Source organism: Urocitellus parryii, chromosome 4, assembly GCF_045843805.1.
Source record: "Urocitellus parryii isolate mUroPar1 chromosome 4, mUroPar1.hap1, whole genome shotgun sequence".
Lineage (NCBI taxonomy): Eukaryota > Metazoa > Chordata > Mammalia > Rodentia > Sciuridae > Urocitellus > Urocitellus parryii.
The window spans coordinates 136,394,109-136,416,943 of NC_135534.1; the positions used below are offsets into that span (position 1 = coordinate 136,394,109).

Below are 22,835 nucleotides of genomic sequence, written 5' to 3' on the forward strand. Positions count from 1 at the left end.
TCTTTTTTTAAAAAATGGAACAAAGCTTTTGGTGAAAACTTTAAAGTACTATTTACATGCATTGGTTACCTGTCATTGATAGGTTCTAGCTAAGCACGAGTCTATTATAAGCTATTTATAAATAATTTTTAAATGCGTATTCCAACATACTATTTGCATATATTAGGCATAATTCCCTATGGATATATTATGAGCATATTTAAGATATCACATGTAGATAATTATTAAGTTTCCAAAAATGCATAAATTTGGGCAGTTAGGACCTTTAGAAATTAAATGTCTTGCTCAGGATTATTCAGATTATTACCTACAGTTCGAAGAACAGAATTTTATTTAAGTAGATATTTCCTATGGTATGGCACATTGTTCTTATGCACAGAGGACTATGTTATAATATTAAAATTATTGGGAGTAAGTTTAAAATCATGTGTGATAAAAAAGTAATCTAGTTAAAACTTAGTTGATTAAAGTTTAAGTCATCTTCAACTTGAGTAACTATACTAAACCTTAGAACATCTGTGTGATTTTTCTTTTATTACAACATGTATTATCATTGACAAAGAATAAAATGAATGCTATTAATAAGACCATTGGAAGGAAATATAATATAAAAAATGCATTAGCCATGGGGAAAATATTCAAAGCTTGTTATACCTGTGCATAGGTGCATAAGGACTGAACGATACAAAGCTTCATGAGAACTTTTGGTCTATATAAAATAACATCTCTTAGAAGTATGCCTGTTGTTCTGTTTGTGGAAGTTACAAAAAAAAACAAAAACAAAATTTACAGAATGCATGGACTAACAGTGTTACACTATAGTGAACAACATCTATCCATTATTACTTAAGAGGAAGTAATCACTACAGAAGGCAAAGAATTTTAAAATACATTGTTAAAATACAACTCAGATTAATCAATGACAGCACAAGTAAACTAATTAGGAGTCCCATAGGCTGACTATACTTGGGAGTTGGTTGATCTAAAAAACTGACCTATGATATGAGAAGACAAGGAAGTCTGCCTTATGATACGTGTAGTTTTAATTTTAAAAAATATCAAGCTGCCTTTTATTTACTAAAAGATCAAGCTCTGTGTGAGCACAAAATTTAAAATTTCTTTTGAGGAGCTATATTTTCCTGCTCTCCATTTAAAATGGGGGAAAAATAAAAATATTTTGCCTGTGACAGAATATGAAAGAAGTTCTCACCCTTAAAACCAGCAGCATTGGTTTTCCAGTCATTAGCGTTCAAATGTCCCGCACGGGAAGTCCTGACAATAACATGCTGTACGTCTCTCCAGGTCAGAAACGGACTGGGGAAAGACAAGGTAAGAATCATTGTACCAAAAAAAAAAAAAGATGGGGGAAGCAGAGAGTCACAAGCAAATTAAAAAAGCAAAATCAAAATGGCAAAGTACTAAAAACAAAGGGGCAAAGATTTGGGTTTGGGATAACCAAAGGCCAAATGCTGTCTTTGTTCTCAAGATGGAGAAGTGACATTTGTCTGGGGGAGGCAGAAAATGTAACCTTAAATGGAAGAAATAACAGGACCGAAGTCAGTGTAACTCAGTGTTTAAAAGGGTGAGGGTTTCCAGTTTCCTCAACAAAATGGCACCTTGGTGTAAAAGTCTGCATCATTACCGGAAATTGAGAGTAAGCTAAAGTCAAAATGGAAGGTCTCTGGAACATTCCTTGTTCAATCATAATTAGGCAGTTGACTTGCAATTTTACTAAAGAACTTAGCAATGTTCAGCCTTCTTTGTATATACACACGGGATATGGAAAACCTCAACTGAAATCCAGTTCCCATTTTCACTGTTGTTCAAGGAAGAGACTACGGTACAGAATCTGCAGTTGGGCTCCTCAGCACAGACAACTATAAGGGTGCACTTAATTTATAATATGCAGCTGTTACGCTAAGTCCTGGATACCTAGTTCTTATGGCTGTTAGCACTGGAGAGCACAAGACAACAAGTGAACAGGAGACATGCTCGCTGGAAAATCCAATGCCAGTCATAAACAAACAGAAAATAAATCCAGTACATACACACAGAATTTTTGTTCTCTTTCAAGGAATATCTATTTTCTAGAAGGCATTTGATTCAATGCATCCATGCAATTCTCCTCAGGATGCTTATTCAATTCAGTCTTGAACTCTGAGATGTGACAATCTCTGACCTCACTAAGAATTATGGTAATTATCCTGCAGCCTGCATGTTCATTTTTTTTCTCAAATACCACCTTCCTTTGCAAGAATGAGCCACAGAAAATTTGGAAAAGAGGAAGAAACTACTCTCTGTCTGCCTCATGTGCTCATGAATGGATACTGGGATCTCCCAGACTGCAAGAAAACTTATCTTAATTGCAGCCAATTTTCACGGTGAAGACTACACAGTACTTCACTTTATACTGCTTTTTTTTTTTTTTAAATCCCCCATCACACCTATGACATTATGTGATTTGGAAGGGGCCAGATGACCAAATTCTGGCTGCTTCATTTTCTATGTGAAATTAACCTCTCATAGTCTTAATTTCCTCACTTCGAATATGGATATTAAATCTACTTTACTATATTGTACTGACTGAATCAGTTAAAGCAATGTCAATTACTTAATGTAGTGCCTGTCCATGATGAGCTATTAAAAAGCATCAGCACACATTTTGATAAACAAATAGCTAAGGCTCTTATTTGGTGGTTTGAATATGAAGAAAACAAAAAAAAAGAAAAAAGAAAAGAGCTATTGATCTGATGCCTTTTTGTTATGCTTTCAGATTTAAGATAAATGGAGAGTATTGCCATTTTCAAGGTTTTCAGAGGGGATAAGATTGGCTCTAGATTATTTTAAAAGGTTGCATTAGCAAAAGAACTTATATTCAGGAAATTAAAACCTAACTTACGAAATTTTAATAATATAAGAACAATGAAAACAGAATCATTTTTGTTTTGCATGGATACGACCTTCGTTAGGAACCAATTTTAGAAGCTGGGAAGGCATGAAATGCTCAAGGAAGGGAGGGAGGTCCATGGTGAACCCCAGAAGAAGGGGAAGTTTTGCTTCTAAAATAAATAGCATGATTGGGTCCTGGGCTCACTAACTCTGAATTCACATAATTCAGTAAACTCCGTATATTGCTGTAAGGGAAACGAGAAAATGAGTACAGGGATAATTCTGAATGCTGACCTCAGCAGAAGATGCTCGGACTGCGCCTGAGATGTGACATTCACACTCTCCCAAAGGAGCATACGCTGTTTTCCCCCATGAATGAACAGCAGGACAACAAAAGGTACACTTGGCTTTGACAACTATATCAATGATATCACCCTAGTGATCTAAAATTAATGTTAACAGTCAAAACACCCATATTTTTAATCTTACCCTAGGAAAAAAAAAAAGTCGGTTTTCCATATTACTTATCACCAGGGCAAAATTCCTTCAAAAATATCTAGCACAGGGCTCTGATCACAGGGAGATATATATTGCCCCTCGTGAACCTCAGTGCTAACATATAAAAAATAATAGAACAGGGAAGACTTATCTTGTACCTTAGGCAGCTGTATTCTGGCAGATTCAGGAAGTCTCCTGTATTCAACTCAGCCTGAAGAAATAAGAGTTACTTGTTCTCATGCTGAGTTGCAAAAACTAGTTCTTCTTGGAGTGCTTGTAATTAGAAGGAAGAAATTGGCGTCAGGAAATTGGAACTACACGTGGAAAGAAGGAGGGGGTTGGATGACTTTCCTCTGACATTGCATAACGCACACAACTTTGGAAATAATCTAATTTGAAAAATTTCTGAATTTCCCCCAAATAAATCAAGAAGAGAATGTGGGAAACCAATGGGTTTGTTTCCACCTGTAGGAAGATAACTAATTAGCTCAGGTTAATTGTGGTGCACATGTTTTAGATATTCAGTATCCCAAGAGGACTCTTGCTTAAGGGGAAGTCTACTCTGCATCTTACTTTGTTGATTCTTTTTTTTTTTTTTTTTCCCAGTACTGGGGCTCCAACCAGTGTCCTGTACTGCATCTTACTTGCTCCCAAGAATGATGCAGGGACTAAAGATTGAGTCAGACTATCAAAGAGTGGTAATGGATCGTTTTGGTAGCAATACATAGAGCAAAAGCTTAGAGGAAAGGTGGAGTACCCTTTGCTGGGAGCAGCACATTCACAACAGTAATGCAGGACTCTCTGCAGCTCCTCCCACCTCTGCCCCAGGTACCTGGGCTCACACTCCACTGGACTAGGAAAACCAAGGCCCCTCTGCTTTTCAAGAAAGGTGGGCTGAGCACCAACAATTTTAGGGCAAGCAACAGTCGAGAGGTCAAAAATCTAATAGACCAGAGGAAAAGAGTAGTATCTTTCAACCCCAGCCTTCTGGCCACCACCCTGCAATGAGCCATGTGGTGTTCTGCTACAGACCCCTTATGTTTCTTCCTGGATATGTTGACAACTCCCTTCAGTCATGATAATCGCCAAAAAAGTAACATTTCTAAATGCTTGAAAGAGCTGTGTATCTGCTTGTGGCCTTTCAAAGCAATGAAATGAAAATGACTTTGTAGGGGGCGGTTATACATGTAATCTTTCTGGTTAAGAAGTTTCTCCTCTTTTACTGACCTTGTAATAATAATCCACACTTAGCAGGCATGTGCCAGAGCCAAGCACTATATGTTTTACATGCAGTACTGTTGTATAAAATCTTAAAAAATGATATGATGGAAATACTCTTGTTCTCATTTCACAGTGACAAAACTGAGGCTTTGAATTATATGCAGTCACTCAAATATACAGAGGTAATAAGGGGTAGAGCCAGAGTTCAAACCCGCTAGATCTGGCTGCTGAACTTCTGCTATCAATCACTGGGTAATGCTGTTTGCAGAATGGATCTATAAAGGTGATACAGGGTCACACACAGTACTTCTCAGGTCTTTCTTGAAAAATGGATAAAGAAGCCGAGCATGGGATGTCATTTTCTCAGTGTCACACAATCTTTGCATATACACCCTACTTCTCAGCTCAGTTGATTTTTTTTTTTTTTTAAATACCAGGGATTGAACCCTGGGCGTTTAGCCACTGAGCTTCATCCCCAGCCCATATTTTTATATTTTATTTAGAGACAAGGCCTCACTGAGTTGCTTAGGGCCTTGCTAAATTGCTGAGACTGGCACTGAACTCGCAATCCTCCTGCCTCAGCCTCCTGAGTTGCTGGGATTATAGGTATGTGCCACTGCACAGTGCCCGGCTGGTTGGTTGGTGTTTATCTATCATGGTATTCAGGAGATTATTTAATATAGATTATAAATTTTAAAGGCCTAGCTTTTGCACACTCTATCAAAGAGAAACAAAAAATACTACACCAGGAAAATCACATTATTTTTATAACGTATTTGACATGTACATTGTTATGATTAGATATGAGGTACTCCTAAAAGCTCATGTGGAAGACAATGCAAGAAAGTTTACAGGTGAAATGACTGTCATGAGAGCCTTAACCTAATCAGTACATTAATCCACTTGAAAGGATTAGTTGGGTGGTAACTATAGGCAGGTAGGGTGTGGCTGGAGGAGGTGGGTGACTGTGGGCATGACTTTAGAGTGTGTGTGTGTGTATATATATATTTTTTTGGGATGGGGTGAGGCGGGGGAGTGGGGGGAGTACCAGGGATTGAACTCAGTGGTACTTCACCACTGAGCCACATCCCCAGTCCTACTTTGTATTTTATTTAGAGACAGGGTCTCACTGAGTTGCTTAGCACCTCACTGAGGCTAAGGCTGGCTTTGAACTTGCAATCCTCCTGTCTCAGCCTCCCGAGCTGCTGAGATTACAGGTGTGCTCCACTGCGCCCAGCTAGAGTATACATTTTGTTAAGTGGAGTGCTCTCTCTGCTTCCTGACGCCACATCCCAAGCTTCTTTCCTCTACCGTGCTCTTCCACCATGATGTTCTGCCTCACTTTGGGGCCCAAAGAATGGAGTCAGTTATCTATGGACTGAGAGCTCTGAAACTGTGAGCCCCTAATGAACTTTTACTCCTCTAATTGTTCTTGTTAGGTCTTTTCATCCTAGCAACAAAAAAGCTGATGAAAACATACACTACATGTCATACTCTGATTATACCATGTTATACCATTATTCTTATGAATTTGTCACCTGGCTGGTCATGGTCACGTTCTGATGTAGCTCACAGCTTGGCTAGGTATTTCTTCTCTTCAATTAATCTCTGTTAATGATCACTTGTCATCAATATTGGCAAAAGCAGGAGAATCAATGACACCCTTACTACCTTGTGTTTGCATTACATTCCTGTTTGTAGCAGTTCAAAGCATTTCATAGGCCTTATATGAGATTTAGAAGTAACAGGACATGTTCCAAGAACAAAATTTTCTGTAGTGTTTCTTATTAAATTTCTAAGTTCAACTGCTAGCTCATACATTAAAAATGAAAAAAAAAATCCTCATCAAGACTTCTTCCAGATAATTCCACAGATGTGTGTTTGAAATAAAACTGCATGTGGTGGTCCTTAGAAACAAGGACCTATTTGAAATTTGGCGTAATTGATTTAACTGTACTTATTAAAGGGAAGAAAGATCCCTCCAACTTCCCCAAAGGATCTATCATTATGAGCAATTTGGTGGTAACTGATAAAAGGAACAACAGATACACATATTATCACTGAAGAAGGATTTACTAACAAGAAGAGCTGCAGAAAATATAGATAATGAAAGCCATTTTCTAAGCAGGGTAATTTGGTTTAATAAAAGAGTAATTCTGTTTAATGAAATGATAAGGTATTATCTAGATCAATGGAGAAATTGCATGGCCAACCAGCAATCAGCCAAATATCCAACTTACTAAATAATCAACAGCAATCCAGAACAAACCCAACCTCCTTTCATGTTTCTTAAAAGTGTGTAAAATAGAAATGGGAACAAGTAGCCAGAAAATTAATGTCATTGTACCAATGCTACAGAATTCAGTAATTATGGGAATGGCTTTATTGTGAGCAGAATCAACAAAGATGAGGCGGAAGGTGTTTAAAGCATGATGAGATTTGTAAAAACACCTACTCTGATTGCAGCCAGTGCATGCAAAGGATGGTTCAAGAATATAAGACCACCCGCTCAACAAAGGAAGTCCATCTGCTTTGGTCAGATAGCGAAAAAGGGGAGAGCATCGGGAGAGTCAGTCCCACTGAAATCAAGAGTGTGTTTGTTTTGTGTTCTACCATAAGTCAAAAGCTCCAGGCCTAAAGCTGAGTTGCTGTATCAAAAAAACAAAATTAACAATACCTCAAGAGTTAGGAATGTGAACTGTGTGGGTATCCCTGGACACCCACTTATGATCCACCCACACTTGAACCAAAGCAGAAAAGGTGAAAGAAAAGGAAAAATGGGGTCAGAACCACCAAATCCAATTATTATTTCATTCTCTTATGAAACCACAGTCTGATTTTATGAATTTAGTCTAAAGCAAGGGTAAAGAAACTTGGTCTCTAAATACACTTAAGACAGCCTTCGCTGGGCAGGTGGGAATGCCTCTAATTTCAGTGACTTTGGAGGCTGAGGCAGGGGGGTAGGAAGTTCAAAGTCAGCCTCAGCAATTTATTTTTATTTTTTTACATGTACTCTCTCTCTCTTTTTTGCATTACAATTCTTAATACACATATATACCACAATTTATCATATCTCTGTATATAAGGTATGTTGACACCAAATTAAAATCTTCATGGGAGGAAGAGTATTTCTAGATAGTGGAGAGGGGTGGGAGGAAAAGGGAAGGGGCAAGAGAATAGCCAGGATTGTGGCTATTCATCATTATACAGCCTCAGCAATTTAGTGAGGCCCTAAGCATCTTAGTGAGACCACGCCTCAATAGAAATCATACAAAGGGCTGGAATGTGGCTTAGTAATTAAATGCCCCTGGGTTCAATCCCCAGTACAAAATTTAAAAAAGGATACTTTCTGATGTGCAATGAAAATTTTGGCAGGGTGCCTTGCAGCACACCTGTAATTCCAGGGGCTTGGGAGGCTGAGGCAGGAGAATCATGAATTCAAAGCCAGCTTCAGCAACAGCAAGGTGTTAAGCAACTCAGTGAGACTCTGTCTCTAAATAAAACACAAAATAAGCCTGGAGATGTGGCTCAGTGGTCAAGTGTCCCTGAGTTCAATCCCTGACACCCAAATTTTGTCATTTAAACTGAAGCATCTTTTCTCCCACAAATCCTGGTTTACATAGGCTTGTTACTACACTTAAAAGATCATGATTATGTTTCCTGCAGACACTACAAACAAATGATGTTTTGTTTGTGTGCCCAATAATCATTTCCTTGAAGCCTTTTGCTTTTAAACTCTTACCAAATCAACCTGAAGAATGGTCAATTGGAAGTACACTAACAGGTCTCAGGCACTGAGATCAAGTCACCATTGTGAAGATTCTCCTTGTGCATCCTATAGATTCAACTCCTTCCCACAGTAGCACCCTGAATGCAGGGCCTATCTTTGGCCCAGAATCTAGGGATAGCCCTCATTTTTGTCCCAAACCTTTAAAATCTTTTTGGAGTAGATGACATGTGACAGTAGGAACATTTCCTCACTAAATTTATCTTTCCACTCATGGGGCAGGTGTCCCAGGATTTGGCTGGGGTAAATATGCAGGTCAGGTGAACAGTCTCAGTTCTGCAGGAAGACACTGGCACTCCCATGCATTTCTATTTCTCATCCAAATTCATTCTCAAAATAATCATAAACACAGTCTAGTCACATGAGAATGGTAGAAATGGTGCTTCAGAGTGAAGATGACCTAGGTGAATCTTGATTTGCCTCTTATTAATTATATAACATTGGACAGCTCACTGACCCTCTTCCAGACTCCACTGCCATAATGTGAAGACAATACCATTTACTTGGCAAAGTGGTTGCAAGATTTTGAGTAATGAATACAAAGTGCTTAGAACACAGTAGATTTTCCAAAACAATAGCCACGATTATTTGTAGAGGTTAACAGTCTACCATACCATGAGAAAAAAGAACTACTTTCTGAATTTACACAAGCATTTGATGAACCTCCACTTCATTAAACTAGGTTTTCCTCAATGTTCCTAAGTCTGAATGATATGATTTTTTTCAGCACTTTTGGAAAGACTGCTTAGTAAAATAATAATGCTACTAAGGCCTGTCGTAAAGGTTTGGTTTTATACAAGCCCATGGGTATGCAGCAGTCTGAGCTGGTTGGGGATGAATGGTTGGTACCCACTCTGATGGTAGTGATTTCTATTTGTGGTGATCTTCCTGATTCATGGTTGGACCTTGAGGCAGTGACCATGGTGAATGTTCTTTGGTTTGATAGCCTAGTGCTTTATATCAAATGTTAAAATGAGGACTGGAACCATACTTTCTTCACAAAACTGAATTCCAGATTGAAATGCTTTTAATTCTCTTCTACAGAGTTCAGAGATATGCAGAGTTCTTACCTCAAAAGCTAGCAGTTAAACTCTTGAACAGGCAACAAAAATAGTCTGTTGCGTCTCAGTTGTTATTATTTTCCTGTGTAGCGCTGGGGATACAACCCAGGGCCTCATGCATGATAGACAATCACTCTACCACTAAGCTCCAGCTCTAGCCCCCTCTGTGATTCATATTATCTATCCTAAGTTACTTTATAATCCCCCTTTTACCTCCCATTTTCCCCTGAAAAATATAAAAGATTAAAATGATGTTTTCTTACAGGCTTATTAATAAGTATATTTATAAACAAGCTTTTTAAATGTTCAGTTTTAATTTTAAACTTTATTATGATAACTATGTATTCTAGAATTTGAAGTAAATGTTATTGGGATGATGTTAGAAACTTTTGGCTCGTTTTGATGAAGACCTGGCAGTCTTTCTAGCTGCTAGGCATATATGGCAACAAATAATATTTAAAAATTATATATTATACATTCACTGGAAAAGATTAACAAAGACTAGTAGATATTTAGTATAAAACATTTGGAGGTATTATATAGAACCCCACACCAATGTGACTGGCATAGGAAAATAATTTTCAGCTTCTGTTTTCCTCTATTACATATATTGGAATGGCAAAACCATGTCTTTCCATACTCCCTGGAAGTGAGGGGTGAATATGAAACAAAGTTTCAAATAAGAAGTTGTCTATCAGGCATTTCTTTGCTTTTTTTTTTTTTTTTACTTTTTTTGGGGGGGTGGTGGTATCAGGGATTGAACTTGGGGGCACTTGACCACTGAGTCACATCCCTATACCTATTTTGTATTTTATTAGAGACAGGGTCTCACTGAGTTGCTTGGCCCCTCGCTAAATTGTTGAGGCTGGCTTAGAACTTTCGATCCTCCTGCCTCTGCCTCCTGGAATGTGGATATGATGGCTGGAACTGCAGCAGACTTTACAAAAAAAAAAAAAAATCAAGAAGATAATCTAAGCTTTTGCCTGTATACCCTTGAGCTACTAAATCAACATAGTATCTTCATTACTGATTTAATTGATTTCTTATCATATGAACCAAACTTTCTTTCTAATGAATATACTTCCTAAAAGATGTATTTCGGTACAGAGTAACAGATGGCATGCACTAAATGTTCACTGTGTGGTCAGTACTATTAGAAGTATTTTGCATTCATTTTATTCATTTATTCTTTAGGATGATGCAGTGAGACAGGTGCTGTTACTGCTTATATTTCAAAAATAAGGACATCAAAGTACAGAAAGATTATTGATTATGTTTAGATGCACATGATAAGCCAGAGCTGAAACTGGCCCAGAATGTCTGACTGCAGAGTCTTGCTGGGATCCACTGCACCACCAACGGGTCCATCAAGGGAAGCGTTAGGCTAGCAGTGCTTGCAGACAGGGGCTGCTGATCTCCTGGTTTGGGGCAGGAACTGATCCTCTCCCCACCCAGCAAACTTGTGTTAACTGGAGCTCTGTCAGGGTTTCAGGATTGGTCTGGGGTTTTGTCTCTCAAAATCTACCTTCAGTGGCAGGTTAGAACAAGGCCTGGATGCTACTATGGTTTGGAGCTTGAATGTGTCCTTCAGAGGCCCCTGTGTTAAAACCTTGGTCTCCAGGGTGGTGCTACTGGAAGTGGTGGGATCTTTAGGAGGTGGACCTATTGGAATTCTTGAGGTCACTGTTGGTATGCTTTTGAAGGGGACTATGGTCCTCTGCCCCTTCCTCCTTCCCTCTTTTTCTTCCTGGCCACGAGGCAAGCATTTTTGCCCTACCATGTGTTCCTACAATGATATGTTCCACCATGTGCTGCCTCACCACAGGTCCAAAACAAGGGATCAGTTAGTTGATCATGGATTAGAACCTCTACAACTATGAGCCCAAATAAGCCTTTTCTCTCTATAATTATCTCAATTATATTATTTTGTTATAGTAACAGAAAGTTGACTAGTACAGATGCTAAATGGAGCCACAAAAGCATCATCTCGGAGTTTCTTATGGAGAATGAATAATTAAAAACAAAAGCAAATAATAGAAGTAAAGGAAAAAGAAAAGGAAGGAAAAAGAAATGAAAGAAAAAGAAACAAAAGGTTAAGTACAAAGAAAGGAAAAAGAGGCAAAGGGAAAGAAAAAGAGTTTAGAGGAGAAAAGCAGTAATAATATGGAACTTATGAAAAACAATCAATAAAGTGAAGTTAGAGACAGCAGGAAAGACTACAAGAAGGAATGATATTAGTAAGAGAATAGTTTACATTGGAGTAAATTGATACTGACACAATATGGTAGAATTGATACTGTGCACAATTGAGTTAAATAATATGAAAGGCAGATGTGAGAGCTTCCTACAGATATTTTAGGAAACAGATGACAAGGAAAGACGAGTTGATAGATTTGGAGGACAGAAAATCGAAATCCAACTTCAGAATACTAGCTTTGTTCTCTGAGGCTGAAGACTAATAATCACTGACTCTTCATGTCTCCCAGATGCTCCAGTGGGTGCTTCACCTCGTGCACACAAAGCGATCCCCAGAGGTAGATTCTAATATCATTATTTTCTTTTTTAGACATGTGTGAATTTGAGGCTTAGAAAAACTAAACATCTTTCCCAAACCTATACACCTAGGAAGAACCAAAACAGAGATATGAAGCCATGTCTTCTGTCTACAACCCAGGACCCGAAACCCCATGGTGGACTTGGCTAGTAACCAAAGTCACACCTGTTAAATATGTCCAAAGTGGGTGAAAAGACTCAATTTGTTCCAGGAAACATTAACGAAAGAAAGAGTTGGGTTGGGCACAGGCTCATACCTCTAATCTGAGTGACTAAGGAGGCTGAAACAGGGGGATGGTGGGTTCAGTCAGCCTCAGCAACTCCTTGAGTCCCTAAGTAACTCAGAGAGATCCTGTTTCTAATAAAAAAGGGCCGGGATATAGCTCAGTGGTTAAGTGTCCCTGGGTTCAACCCCTGGTACCAAAAAAAAAAAAAAAAAAAGAGTTGGGCTGGGTGTGATGGTGCATGCCTGCAATCCCAGTGACTTCGGAGGCTGAGGCAGGAGGATCTCAAGTTCAAGGCCAGCCTAGCAACTCAACGAGTTCCCCAGCAACTTAGAGAGACCTTGTCTCTAAATTAAAAAAAAAAAATAGGCTATGTTAGGTGCTCAATGATAGAGCACCCTAAGTTCAATCCCCAGTACCAAAAAGCAAACATAAAAAGAGTTGGGACCTCAAATGACTCATAAGATATATACATTTTCAGTATAAATACAAACAAAAAATTATCCTAAAAGCTTCTCTTCAGGAATTTTAGAAAACCCAAACAATGCAGGATGTCTGGCTCAAGATTCTCTGCAAAGCTAATTTTAAGAGACAATAAAGAACAGTTTCAGCTATTTATAGGAAATGGACCAAAGAATTTGATACTAAGTTCATTGTCTTTTATTAGTGATTGCAGGAGATGCATATTTGCAGGATAAACAAAATACACTAACTTACTTTTCTGCAAACCAGATCTTGAGCACCCAAATAACATAAGTAAACAACAGAAAGGTTTATTTTAGCCTATCAAGAAATAGTTCAAAATTAACGACCCTAGAATATAAGTTGTTAGAAAAGACCTATTGCTGACTGTAAACTAGAGTTAAGAATCAACAATTGGTTTAACAGAATTCTTTTCAGAAGAAAAGACAAATAAAGGCAAAAATGAACTAACTTTAGTCTGTTGCATAAATCCAGGTTATGATATTAGATATGGGGAAATGAGTAGGTGAGAGAATTAAAGAAAATATAAGTGAAATTTATGTAGTAAGAAGTCAAAGGGGTTACTTATCCTATTATATTTAAAGTATCTGCTTTGATTATTTACAACTTTGTAAAAATATAAAAACTAGAAACTAAAGAATAGACATAGATTTTTCCACAAAACTAACAGAAAAGATGGATGGATGGTAGAATTAGTTGGAAACCAAAAAACATTAAAGACAAAACACACTTAAAATGACAAACAAGTTAAATTTACTTGAAAGATAGATACTCTCTAAAATAAATATCTAACAGCATGACATTTGTGAATCAAGACTGATAAATCAAAGAGTAAAAAAAAAAAAGAAGTTAGTGAGGGAACCACAACATTGCTTACATAATTTAATGCATTCATTTTAGAAGAAAGAAATAGAGAGGGTTTGTTTATGTAATAGATATAACTTAAGATTGAAATACATGTCCTGGCCTGGGTTGTAGCTCAGTGGTAGAGTGCTTGCCTTGCATGCATGAGGTTCTGGGTTCGATCCTAGGCACCACATAGAAATATATAAATAAAATAAAGGCATTGTATCCATATACAACTAAAAAAATAAAAAAAATACATGTCCTATAAAAAGGCATTTTTAAAAGGATTCATGGCTCGATTAAAGAGTTTGAAAGAAAATTTGAAGGCATATTGAGACAAAAAGGGAATCTCAATAATTGTACTTAGGAAAAACAAGTATGAGTGTTGTTGATTATCCAAACTTATTATTAGACAATAGTGCAGTGGAAAAAGGCAATAATGAATCTTCTTTGGCAACAAAGTTTATTAAACACTTAAAAGTGTTTCTCATAATTGTCATTCTGTCAAAGAGGAAGCAGAAACATAATTTGAAAATAATCAGAGTCAAACAGAACTGTGGTCAGAAGTAAAGTCACATCTTCAAAAAAGCCACATTAATGCAAAAGTAAAGAAAAATGAGCCATTATTCACTTAAAAAGGTTTGTAAAAGAACAAAGAATCATACTAAGAAAAATAAAAACGTTAATAAAAATTTAAAAAGGCCAATGGAAAAACAGCATAACAGATAAAGAAATCCAAGAAGTGACCCTTTGAAAAATAACAGCAATTCTGATCAAGAAAATTATAAAAACCATGAAATAAGCCCTATGTATTAAGGCACTCATTAAAACCATACAAAATATATTAATAGCATTAAAAAGTACAATAATAATTGGCTAATACATTTGAATATCTTATGAACTAGGCATAGTTCTAGTGACTATAAATTTAAAAATTAAAATTGACATACTTCATCAAATAATCACCTAAAAAAGACATTGGAGTCAGGCATTTTTTTCTTCAAACATATAAGAACAGTGGTCCCAAGGGATTACACAGAAAAGATAAATTACAAAATTCCATAATTCATTTTATGAATTTAACATCATCTGATAAAACAAAAACTTGCAGATTCAGAAACGAGTTTCAAGATCAAAACAACTTGGGTTAAGAAGCTGGACTCTCCATTTACTACTTCTGCTACTTTATAGATGAAGATTAAATAAAATGAAACATAAAGTGTACTTTAAAGGGTACCATTTATATGCTGTGAGTTCATAATTAGTGTTAACTAGCTGCTGTAATAAGAAAGTGCGCACACACAGAGACAGTTCGAGTAGAAGAAACTGTAATTTATAAAACTCATTCAGGAAAATGAACTGAAAGACATAGTTAAATAGGCTAAAATTAAATCAATAGTATATTAAAGAACTAAATTTAATTTATCAATAAAAGCAGAGAATTAGCTAACATAAAAGGAAGTAATATTGTAATAATAATGGCGTACATATTTTTAGTACTTTCCACATACCTAAATTCACTTAATCCAAGTAACAATCCTTGATTCTAAGTTAGAGACTCCAATTTATGATGGAGAAACTGAAGATGTAGAAAGGTAAAACACATGGTTTTCACTTGGTCAAGACTACTGGGTAGTAATGGTAGAGGTAGAACTGGAACTTAAGTCAGCCTGACTCCAAAACCTGAACTAGGATGATCAGGTTGTACTACATTACAATAAGAACCAAGATGAAAAAACGCATCACACATGAAGTGAGACAGTTATTACTATTGTCACATGCCACATGTTCTAGGAGGGAAAAAGGCAAGGTAATTGGCTATAACAATGTGAATTGAAGGGGCTAAGATGAGAAAACCAAACAAATGCAACAGCTTTGATATAGATAAGCAATAACCAGCTTAAGGCATCATGGTAATAGCAAAGCAAACAAATATTTATATTTCAAAAATGAAGTATAAGCATGGAACTAAAGAAAATTCCAGACTTTCATTATGTCAATAAAATATCTGAATAATTCAGATTTTCTTGAATGGGAAAACCAGTTGTTGTAAAGAAGACAAGATGAACATAATTGCTATAAATTTTCACTGGGATTGTTTTTGGAACATAACAGAATGGTTCTAATTTTCATCTGGAAAATGAATAGGTAAGAATGTTCCAGAAGCTTGACATACCATTCATGTTTAAAACACTAGAGAAATTAGGAATAGAAGAAAATTACCTCAACATTGTAAAGGCTATATATGACGAACCCATAGCCAATATCATTCTGAATGGAGAAAAATTAAAGCATTTCCTCTAAAACCGTGAACAAGACAGAGATTCCCATCTTCCCCACTTCTATTCAACATAGTCCTTGAAACTCTAGCCATAGCAGTTAGGCAAAAGAAAGAAATTAAAGGGATATGAATAGGAAAAGAAGAGTTCAAACTATCTCTGTTTGCCCCAATGACATGATCTTACTTTTAGAAGACCCAAAAAACCCCACCAGAAAAACATATAAAACCTCATCAATGAATTCAGCAAAATAGCAGGATAAAAAACCCACATCCACAAATCAACTGCATTCCTATACTCTAATGATGAATAAACTGAAAGAGAAATTAGGAAAACTAACCCATTCACAATAGCATCCCCACCACCACCAAAAAAAAAAAAAAAAAAAAAAAACAACTATGGGAATCAATCTAACAAAAGAGGTGAAAGAACTCAACAGTGAAAACTACAGAATAAGAAAGAAATTGAAGAAGACCTTAGATAATGCAAAGACCTCTCATCTTCTTGGAGAGGCAGAATTAATATTGCCAAAATTAATACTAATAAAAGCACTATACAGATACGGTATATATTTTGACTCCCATCAAAATTCTAATGATGTTATTCATAGAAATAGAAAAAGCAGCAATGAAATTCATTTGGAAAAATATAAAGACCAAGAATAGCAAAGCAATCATTAGTGAGAAAAGCAAAGCAGAAGGCATAACAATACCAGACCTTAAATTATACTATAGAGCTACAGTAACAAAAAAAAAAACAGCATAGCATTGGCACCAAAAGGCATGGAGACCAATGGAATAGACTAGAAAACACAATGACAAACCCACAAAAATACAGTTATCTCATACTAGACAAAGGCACCAAAAACATACATTGGAAAAAAGACAAGTCTCTTCAACAAATGGTGCTGGGAAAACTGGAAATCCATATGTAGCTGAATGAAATTTAAACACTTTCTCTCACCTTTCACAAAATTCAACTCAAAGTGAATCAAAGACTTATGAATTAGAACAGGAATCCTGCACCTGCTAGAAGAAAATATAGGTCCAACACTCTAACATATCAGTTCAGGAACTGGAAGACTCTTAACACACAAGAAATAAAATTAAAAAATCAATAATAGGATGGTATCAAATAAAAAGCTTCTTCATATCAAAGGAAACAATCAAGAGTGTGAAGAGAGAGCTTACAGAATGGGAGAAAATCTTTGCTACCTACACCTCAGATAGGGCATTAATAACCAGGATATACAAAGAACTCAAAAAAGTTAGCACAAAAAAAACAAATCAAAACAATAACAAGAAAAAAAAAGTAGACCAATCAATAAATCGACAAAGGAACTAAACAGACACTTCCTCAAAATAAGAAATATGAATGGTCATCAAATATATGAAAAGATGTTCAACACCTCTAGCAATTAAAGAAATACAAATTTAAACTATACTGAGTTTCTATCTCACTCCAGTCAGAATGGCAATTATCAAGAACACAAGTATAAATAAATGTTGGTGAGGATTTGAGAAAAGGGTACACTCATACATTATTGGTGGGACTTCAAAATAATGCAACTACTCTGAAAAGTAGTATGGAGGTTATTCAAAAAAACTAAGAATGGAACCACCATTTGACCCAGTTATTCCACAACTCGGTATGTATCCAAAGGATTTAAAATTAGCATACTACAATGATGCAACTGTGTCAATGTTCATAGAAGCTCAATTCACAAAAGCTAAGCTAGGAAATCAACCTAGGTGCCCTTCCCCAGTTGAATGGATAAAGAAAATGTGGTATATATACACAATGAAGTGTTACTCAGCCATAATGAAGAAAAAAATTATAGCATTTTCTAGTAAATGGGTGGATTTGGAGACTATCATGCTAAGTGAAATAAGCCAATCCCCACAAATCAAAAGTCAAATGTTTTCTCTGATATGTGGAAACTTACCCGCAGTAAGGGGTTTAGAAGTTTATAAGAATAAAAGCTTAGTAGAGTAGACAGAGGGAAATGAAGGGAAAGAAGGGAGAGTAGGAAAAGGAAAGACAATAAAATGAATTCGACAAAACATTCCTATGCACATATATAAATATACCACAGCCAATAACACCATTGTGTACATCTACAAGAAATTAATTTAAAATATAATAACTATGGCTAAATGGAAGAAAGATAAATAAAGGGAAATGGAGCAAGGGGTGGAGAGAGGGAATGGGAAGGAGAGGTACTGGGGTCTGAATTAGAACAAGATGTATCCCATGCTTGTATAATTATGTCAAAATCGATTCTACTGTCACGTATAACTAAAAAGAATCACCACCACCACCACCACTACCAATAAAAACAACAAAGAAATTAGGAAAACCATCCCATCTACAATCACCTAATCTAAACAAAACAAAATACACACAAAACAAACTTTGAATTAAATCAGACCAAAGAGGTGAAAGAAATGAAATGAAAACTACAGAACACTGAAGAAAGAAATTGAAGAAGACCTCAGAAGATGGAAAGATCTCCCATGTTCTTGGACAGAATTAATATTATCAAAATGGCCATACTACCAAAGGCATTATAAAGATTCAATGCAATTCCCATGGAAATACCTTTGACATTCTTCACAGAAGTAGAAAAAGTGTTCTACAATTCATTTGGAAGAATAAGAGACCCAGAATAGCCAAAGCTATCCTGAGCAAGAAGAGCAATGCTGGAGACACCAAAATACTCGAGCCCAAATTATACTAAAGAGCTATTTTAACAAAAACAGCATGCTGTTAGCACCAAAACGGAGGTGAAGACCAGTGGAATAGAAGTCACATATACAAATCCGCATAAATACAGTCATCTGATACTTGACAAAGATGCCAAAACATACATTAGAGCAAAGAAAGCCTTTCAAACAAATTATGTTAGGAAAACTGGATAGCCATACGTAAAAGATCCCTATTTCTCACCCTGCACAAAAGTCAAAGTGGCTCAAAGACCGAGGAATTAGGCCAGCAATTCTGCAACTGCTAGATGAAAATGTAGGCTCAACACTCCAATATATTGGCACAGGTACTGACTTCCTTAACAAGATTCCTAAAGCACAATATGTAAAACCAAGAATCAACATTGACTACATCAATTTAAAAATCTTCTACACAGCAAAGAAAAAAATAGTGTGTGTGAAGAGAGAGACTTCAGAATGGGAGAAAATCTTTGCCATCTTCTCAGAAAGGGGAAAATATATGAATATCAAGAATATATGAAGAACTCAAAAAACTTAACACACATACACACAAAACAAATAATCTAATAGATAAATGGGCAAAAGAACATTTCTCAAAATAAGAAATAAAAACAGCAAACAAATATATGAAAGTGTTCAACATTTCCAGCAATCAGGAGAATGCAAATAAAAACTACATTAGGATTTCATTTCATTTCAGTCGGAATGGTAATTATTAAGAATATAAATAACAATAAATGTTGGTGAGGATGTGTGGAAAAAGGAAATACTTATGCATTGTTGGTGAGACTGGAAATTAGTATGACCATTCTGGAAAGCAGTACAAATATTCCTAAAAAAACTAGGACTGGTAACACCATATGACCTAGTTATCCTACTCCTTGTTATATATCCAAAAGGTCTAAAATCACCATACTATAGGAACACAGTCACATCAATGTTTTTAGGAGCACAATTCACAGTAATCAAGTTATGGAATGGAACCAAACCAAATGCCTGTCAACAGACATATGGATAAAGAAAATCTGGTATATAGACACAATGGAATGTTACTCAACCATAAAGAAGAATGAAATTATGTCATTTGCTGGTAGATGGATTAAACTGGAGAACATCATGCTAAGTGAGATAAGCCAGACCCAGAAAGTCAAGAGTCCAATGTTTTATCTCACATGTGGAAGCTAGACCGAAAGAAGGAAAACCAGGGGCTGGAGTTGTAGCTCAGTGGTAGAGCATTTTCCTAGCATGTGTGAGGCATGGGTTTGATTTTCAGCACCACATATAAATAAGTAAATAAAATAAAGGTCCATCAACAACTAAAATAAAAAAGTAAATAAGAAAAACAAACAAAAAACCAAGGGGTAGGGAAGGGAAATTCCCATGAAAATAGAAGAGAGATCAATAGAATAGAGGAAGGGAATTGAGAGTGAGGGAGGAGGAAGGGGAAAAGGGAGGAAGATGGAATGAAAGTTACCAAACTATTCTACCTACGTATATAAATATATCACAGTGAATTTAAAAAAAAGGTAGACATACTTTTTTTTGATGCATGTCTATAATTGCTGCAACTTGGGAAGCTGAGGGAGGAGGATTGCATGTTTGCAGTCAGCCTTAGCAATTTAGCCAGATTGTTTCTAAATTAATTAATTAATTAATTAATTAATTAATAGAGCTGGGGAATGAAGTTAGCCAGGTTGATAAGTGTCCCTGTGTTCAATCAGTAATACAAAAAAAAAATACTTAAAATGTGAAGTGATTATTCCATGCTAAAATAGTACAACACTACATACTAAGAAAAATCTCCATAAATGCAACAACTTAAAGAATGAAAAACAAATTGTTACGGGAGGAGATAACAAATGACACTGGGCCAATGGGAGCTCTATGAAAATTAAAGTTAGATCCTGACACCAAAATAATTTTGGGTGGTTAAACATCGATGGTGAGAAATGAAATGAGAAAATGCTCTAGATGAAAGCATAAGTTGGGAATTAATAAATTTTGAGATACGAATGGACTTTCTATTATACTTTAATCTGGGCTCACCGATCATCCTACAATAGAGCAAATAATTCCCTGCTTCACATATATGTGGGTTAATTTTAGGGGAACATAGAGAGTTTTTCATCAGAATACTTAAGATTCTCCAGGAGATACTGAAAGATCAAATATGACCATCTAACTGAAGAAATCAGAAAGGACATATATATTTTAATAATAATTAAAACATAAAAATGTTCTTTATACTGAAACAGTATGAAGAAAATTTAAAAGCAAATGATAAATTGATAAAATATTTGTAATAAATATGTACAAGGAGTAGTATATTCAGTATTTATAGACAGATAAAAAATAGGAACAACATGAAAGACTATTAAGTGATTATTTATAGAGTATTCGAAACATTGCTATTTTTTCGAGTGACTTTGAAACATAATTCAGATATTCAATTTGAATTTTCATTCTTATAATTGAAGAACTCCTAAATATTCAGTTTCTAACAATTGAACAGAGAACACTGAGAAAGACCTGAAACCTTATTTAATCTAATTTTGCTTTTTTTTTAAGTTTGGATAAAGCATGGCTTGGTTTAAAAATTTTAAAAAAATTGGGAAGAGGGACAATAAAATAAACAGGATCTGAAGGAAAAGCATCATGTAGATTAAAGGTAATAAAGTATGGAATATTTCATAATAAATACATCATTTATATTAAGAATATATATTTGCCATCAGCATGATGTTATCAGGCATTATTACACTACTTATACTTATGACAGCTACTGAAATTTTACTATATGTGGAAACTTTTATTATATATATGTCTGTATGGTTAATATATATATTTTAACAAAGGGCATTTATTATTTTGGTTACAATAATCTAATTTTTAAAAATGCCCTATTGCTAGTGAAATTGTTGGCCACGGGACTCTCTTACAGACATCTATCAGCGTTAAATAAATATTTATTTGTTCTCAAGTCGTCAGTGGCAATTATAGTGAGAGGGATATTTGCGAGCATCACTAGGATGTAAAAAAGTTCTCAATATCTCCCAGATTTCAAAGACTTAGCACAGTGTTTTTCAATGTGGGAATCAACACAAGATTGGGTCCTTTTAATTTTATCAAATAAGGATAGTCATACTAGTATGGATATATTCTATTATCATTGTTCTTGTCTTCTCTCTGTGATCCTTGAACACTCTCACCAAATAGCACCTCCACAGACCAGATGGGCTCTGGGCAGATTTCCAATGTTATGATTCCTCAGACAAACCGATAAAAATTATTTTACATTCCATGTATGGGATCCCATGTAATTGAGGGTATTAGCACAATGAAAATTGTAAAATTGAATACATCTGCTTTAGAAAGGAGACCATTTAATGACAATTCCCCTGGTACCTAAATTCAGAGCAGTAGGAAGATTTCGGCAGGATGAATATGATCACTTCCATATCATACTCCCTCCTGGAAGCTCTCAAAAACATTCTTGGGAGTCATTTGTAAAGGTTTCCCCTAGCTAAACAATAAGCAGATCCCTCCAACAGCCATTAAGAGAATACAACTCCCTACCCTGGATTTCACTCAGGGTCCTTTCCTTCATTCCAACATTCCCTGGTTGGGTACCAAATATTTCAGATAAACCAAAGTGCCCACTGCTGATAGAAACATAAAGATTTTAAGTGTATTCTTAATGACTCAACAAACAGCTTTAGTCTTTGAAGCGATGCCAATTTTCAGCCTGTTTTCAATCCTATACAGGCATGTTTTGATATGTGTAATAGGAAAATAAAAGAAAAATCTTAGACCTTTTGGGTTTTCTTCTTTATCGTTTGGCTTTCCATTCTAAAGCTTTGTCATGACAGCAAGTACTGTTGGATGAAAAAGGTGAAATGTGGTTTAATGTTGCTATCAAATAAGAACTCAGGAAAAACTCACATAAGCCAAGTATAAGTTAGATCACCTTTATGACCAAAACTGCTATCATTTCATTGATGGCTTTGCCTTAACCTTTCTTGTTGTAACACCTTCTTTCCTACCCTTACTGGTCATCACCCTTTACCACAATAGCACACTGCTTCATTTCTTCTTCCATAACAGGTATAATTACCTTTAATCATTGCCTCTGTTAACTTCAACATATGTGCTACTGGGGCCAGGGTCAAGGCCTCTCATACATGTATGTTCAACCTGCTGTGCCCTCCCTGGCAGCTCTGGCATGGACCCATGGACCGTGTGTTTTGCTCAGATGTATTCCAGTTCTT

The 22,835-nt window shown here is 35.9% G+C and overlaps 1 protein-coding gene across 4 annotated transcripts in view; it reads right to left on the reverse strand.

Moving 5' to 3' along the window:
• The window catches only part of Pcsk5 (proprotein convertase subtilisin/kexin type 5), a 427,339-nt gene that overhangs the window by 196,805 nt on the left and 207,699 nt on the right, over positions 1–22,835 (reverse strand). For all 4 annotated transcript variants that reach the window (XM_077797818.1, XM_077797817.1, XM_026394020.2 and 1 more), the window contains exon 10: positions 1,211–1,314. In XM_077797818.1, the coding sequence (XP_077653944.1) occupies positions 1,211–1,314 (104 nt within the window). The remainder of the gene's footprint in view (positions 1–1,210; positions 1,315–22,835) is intronic.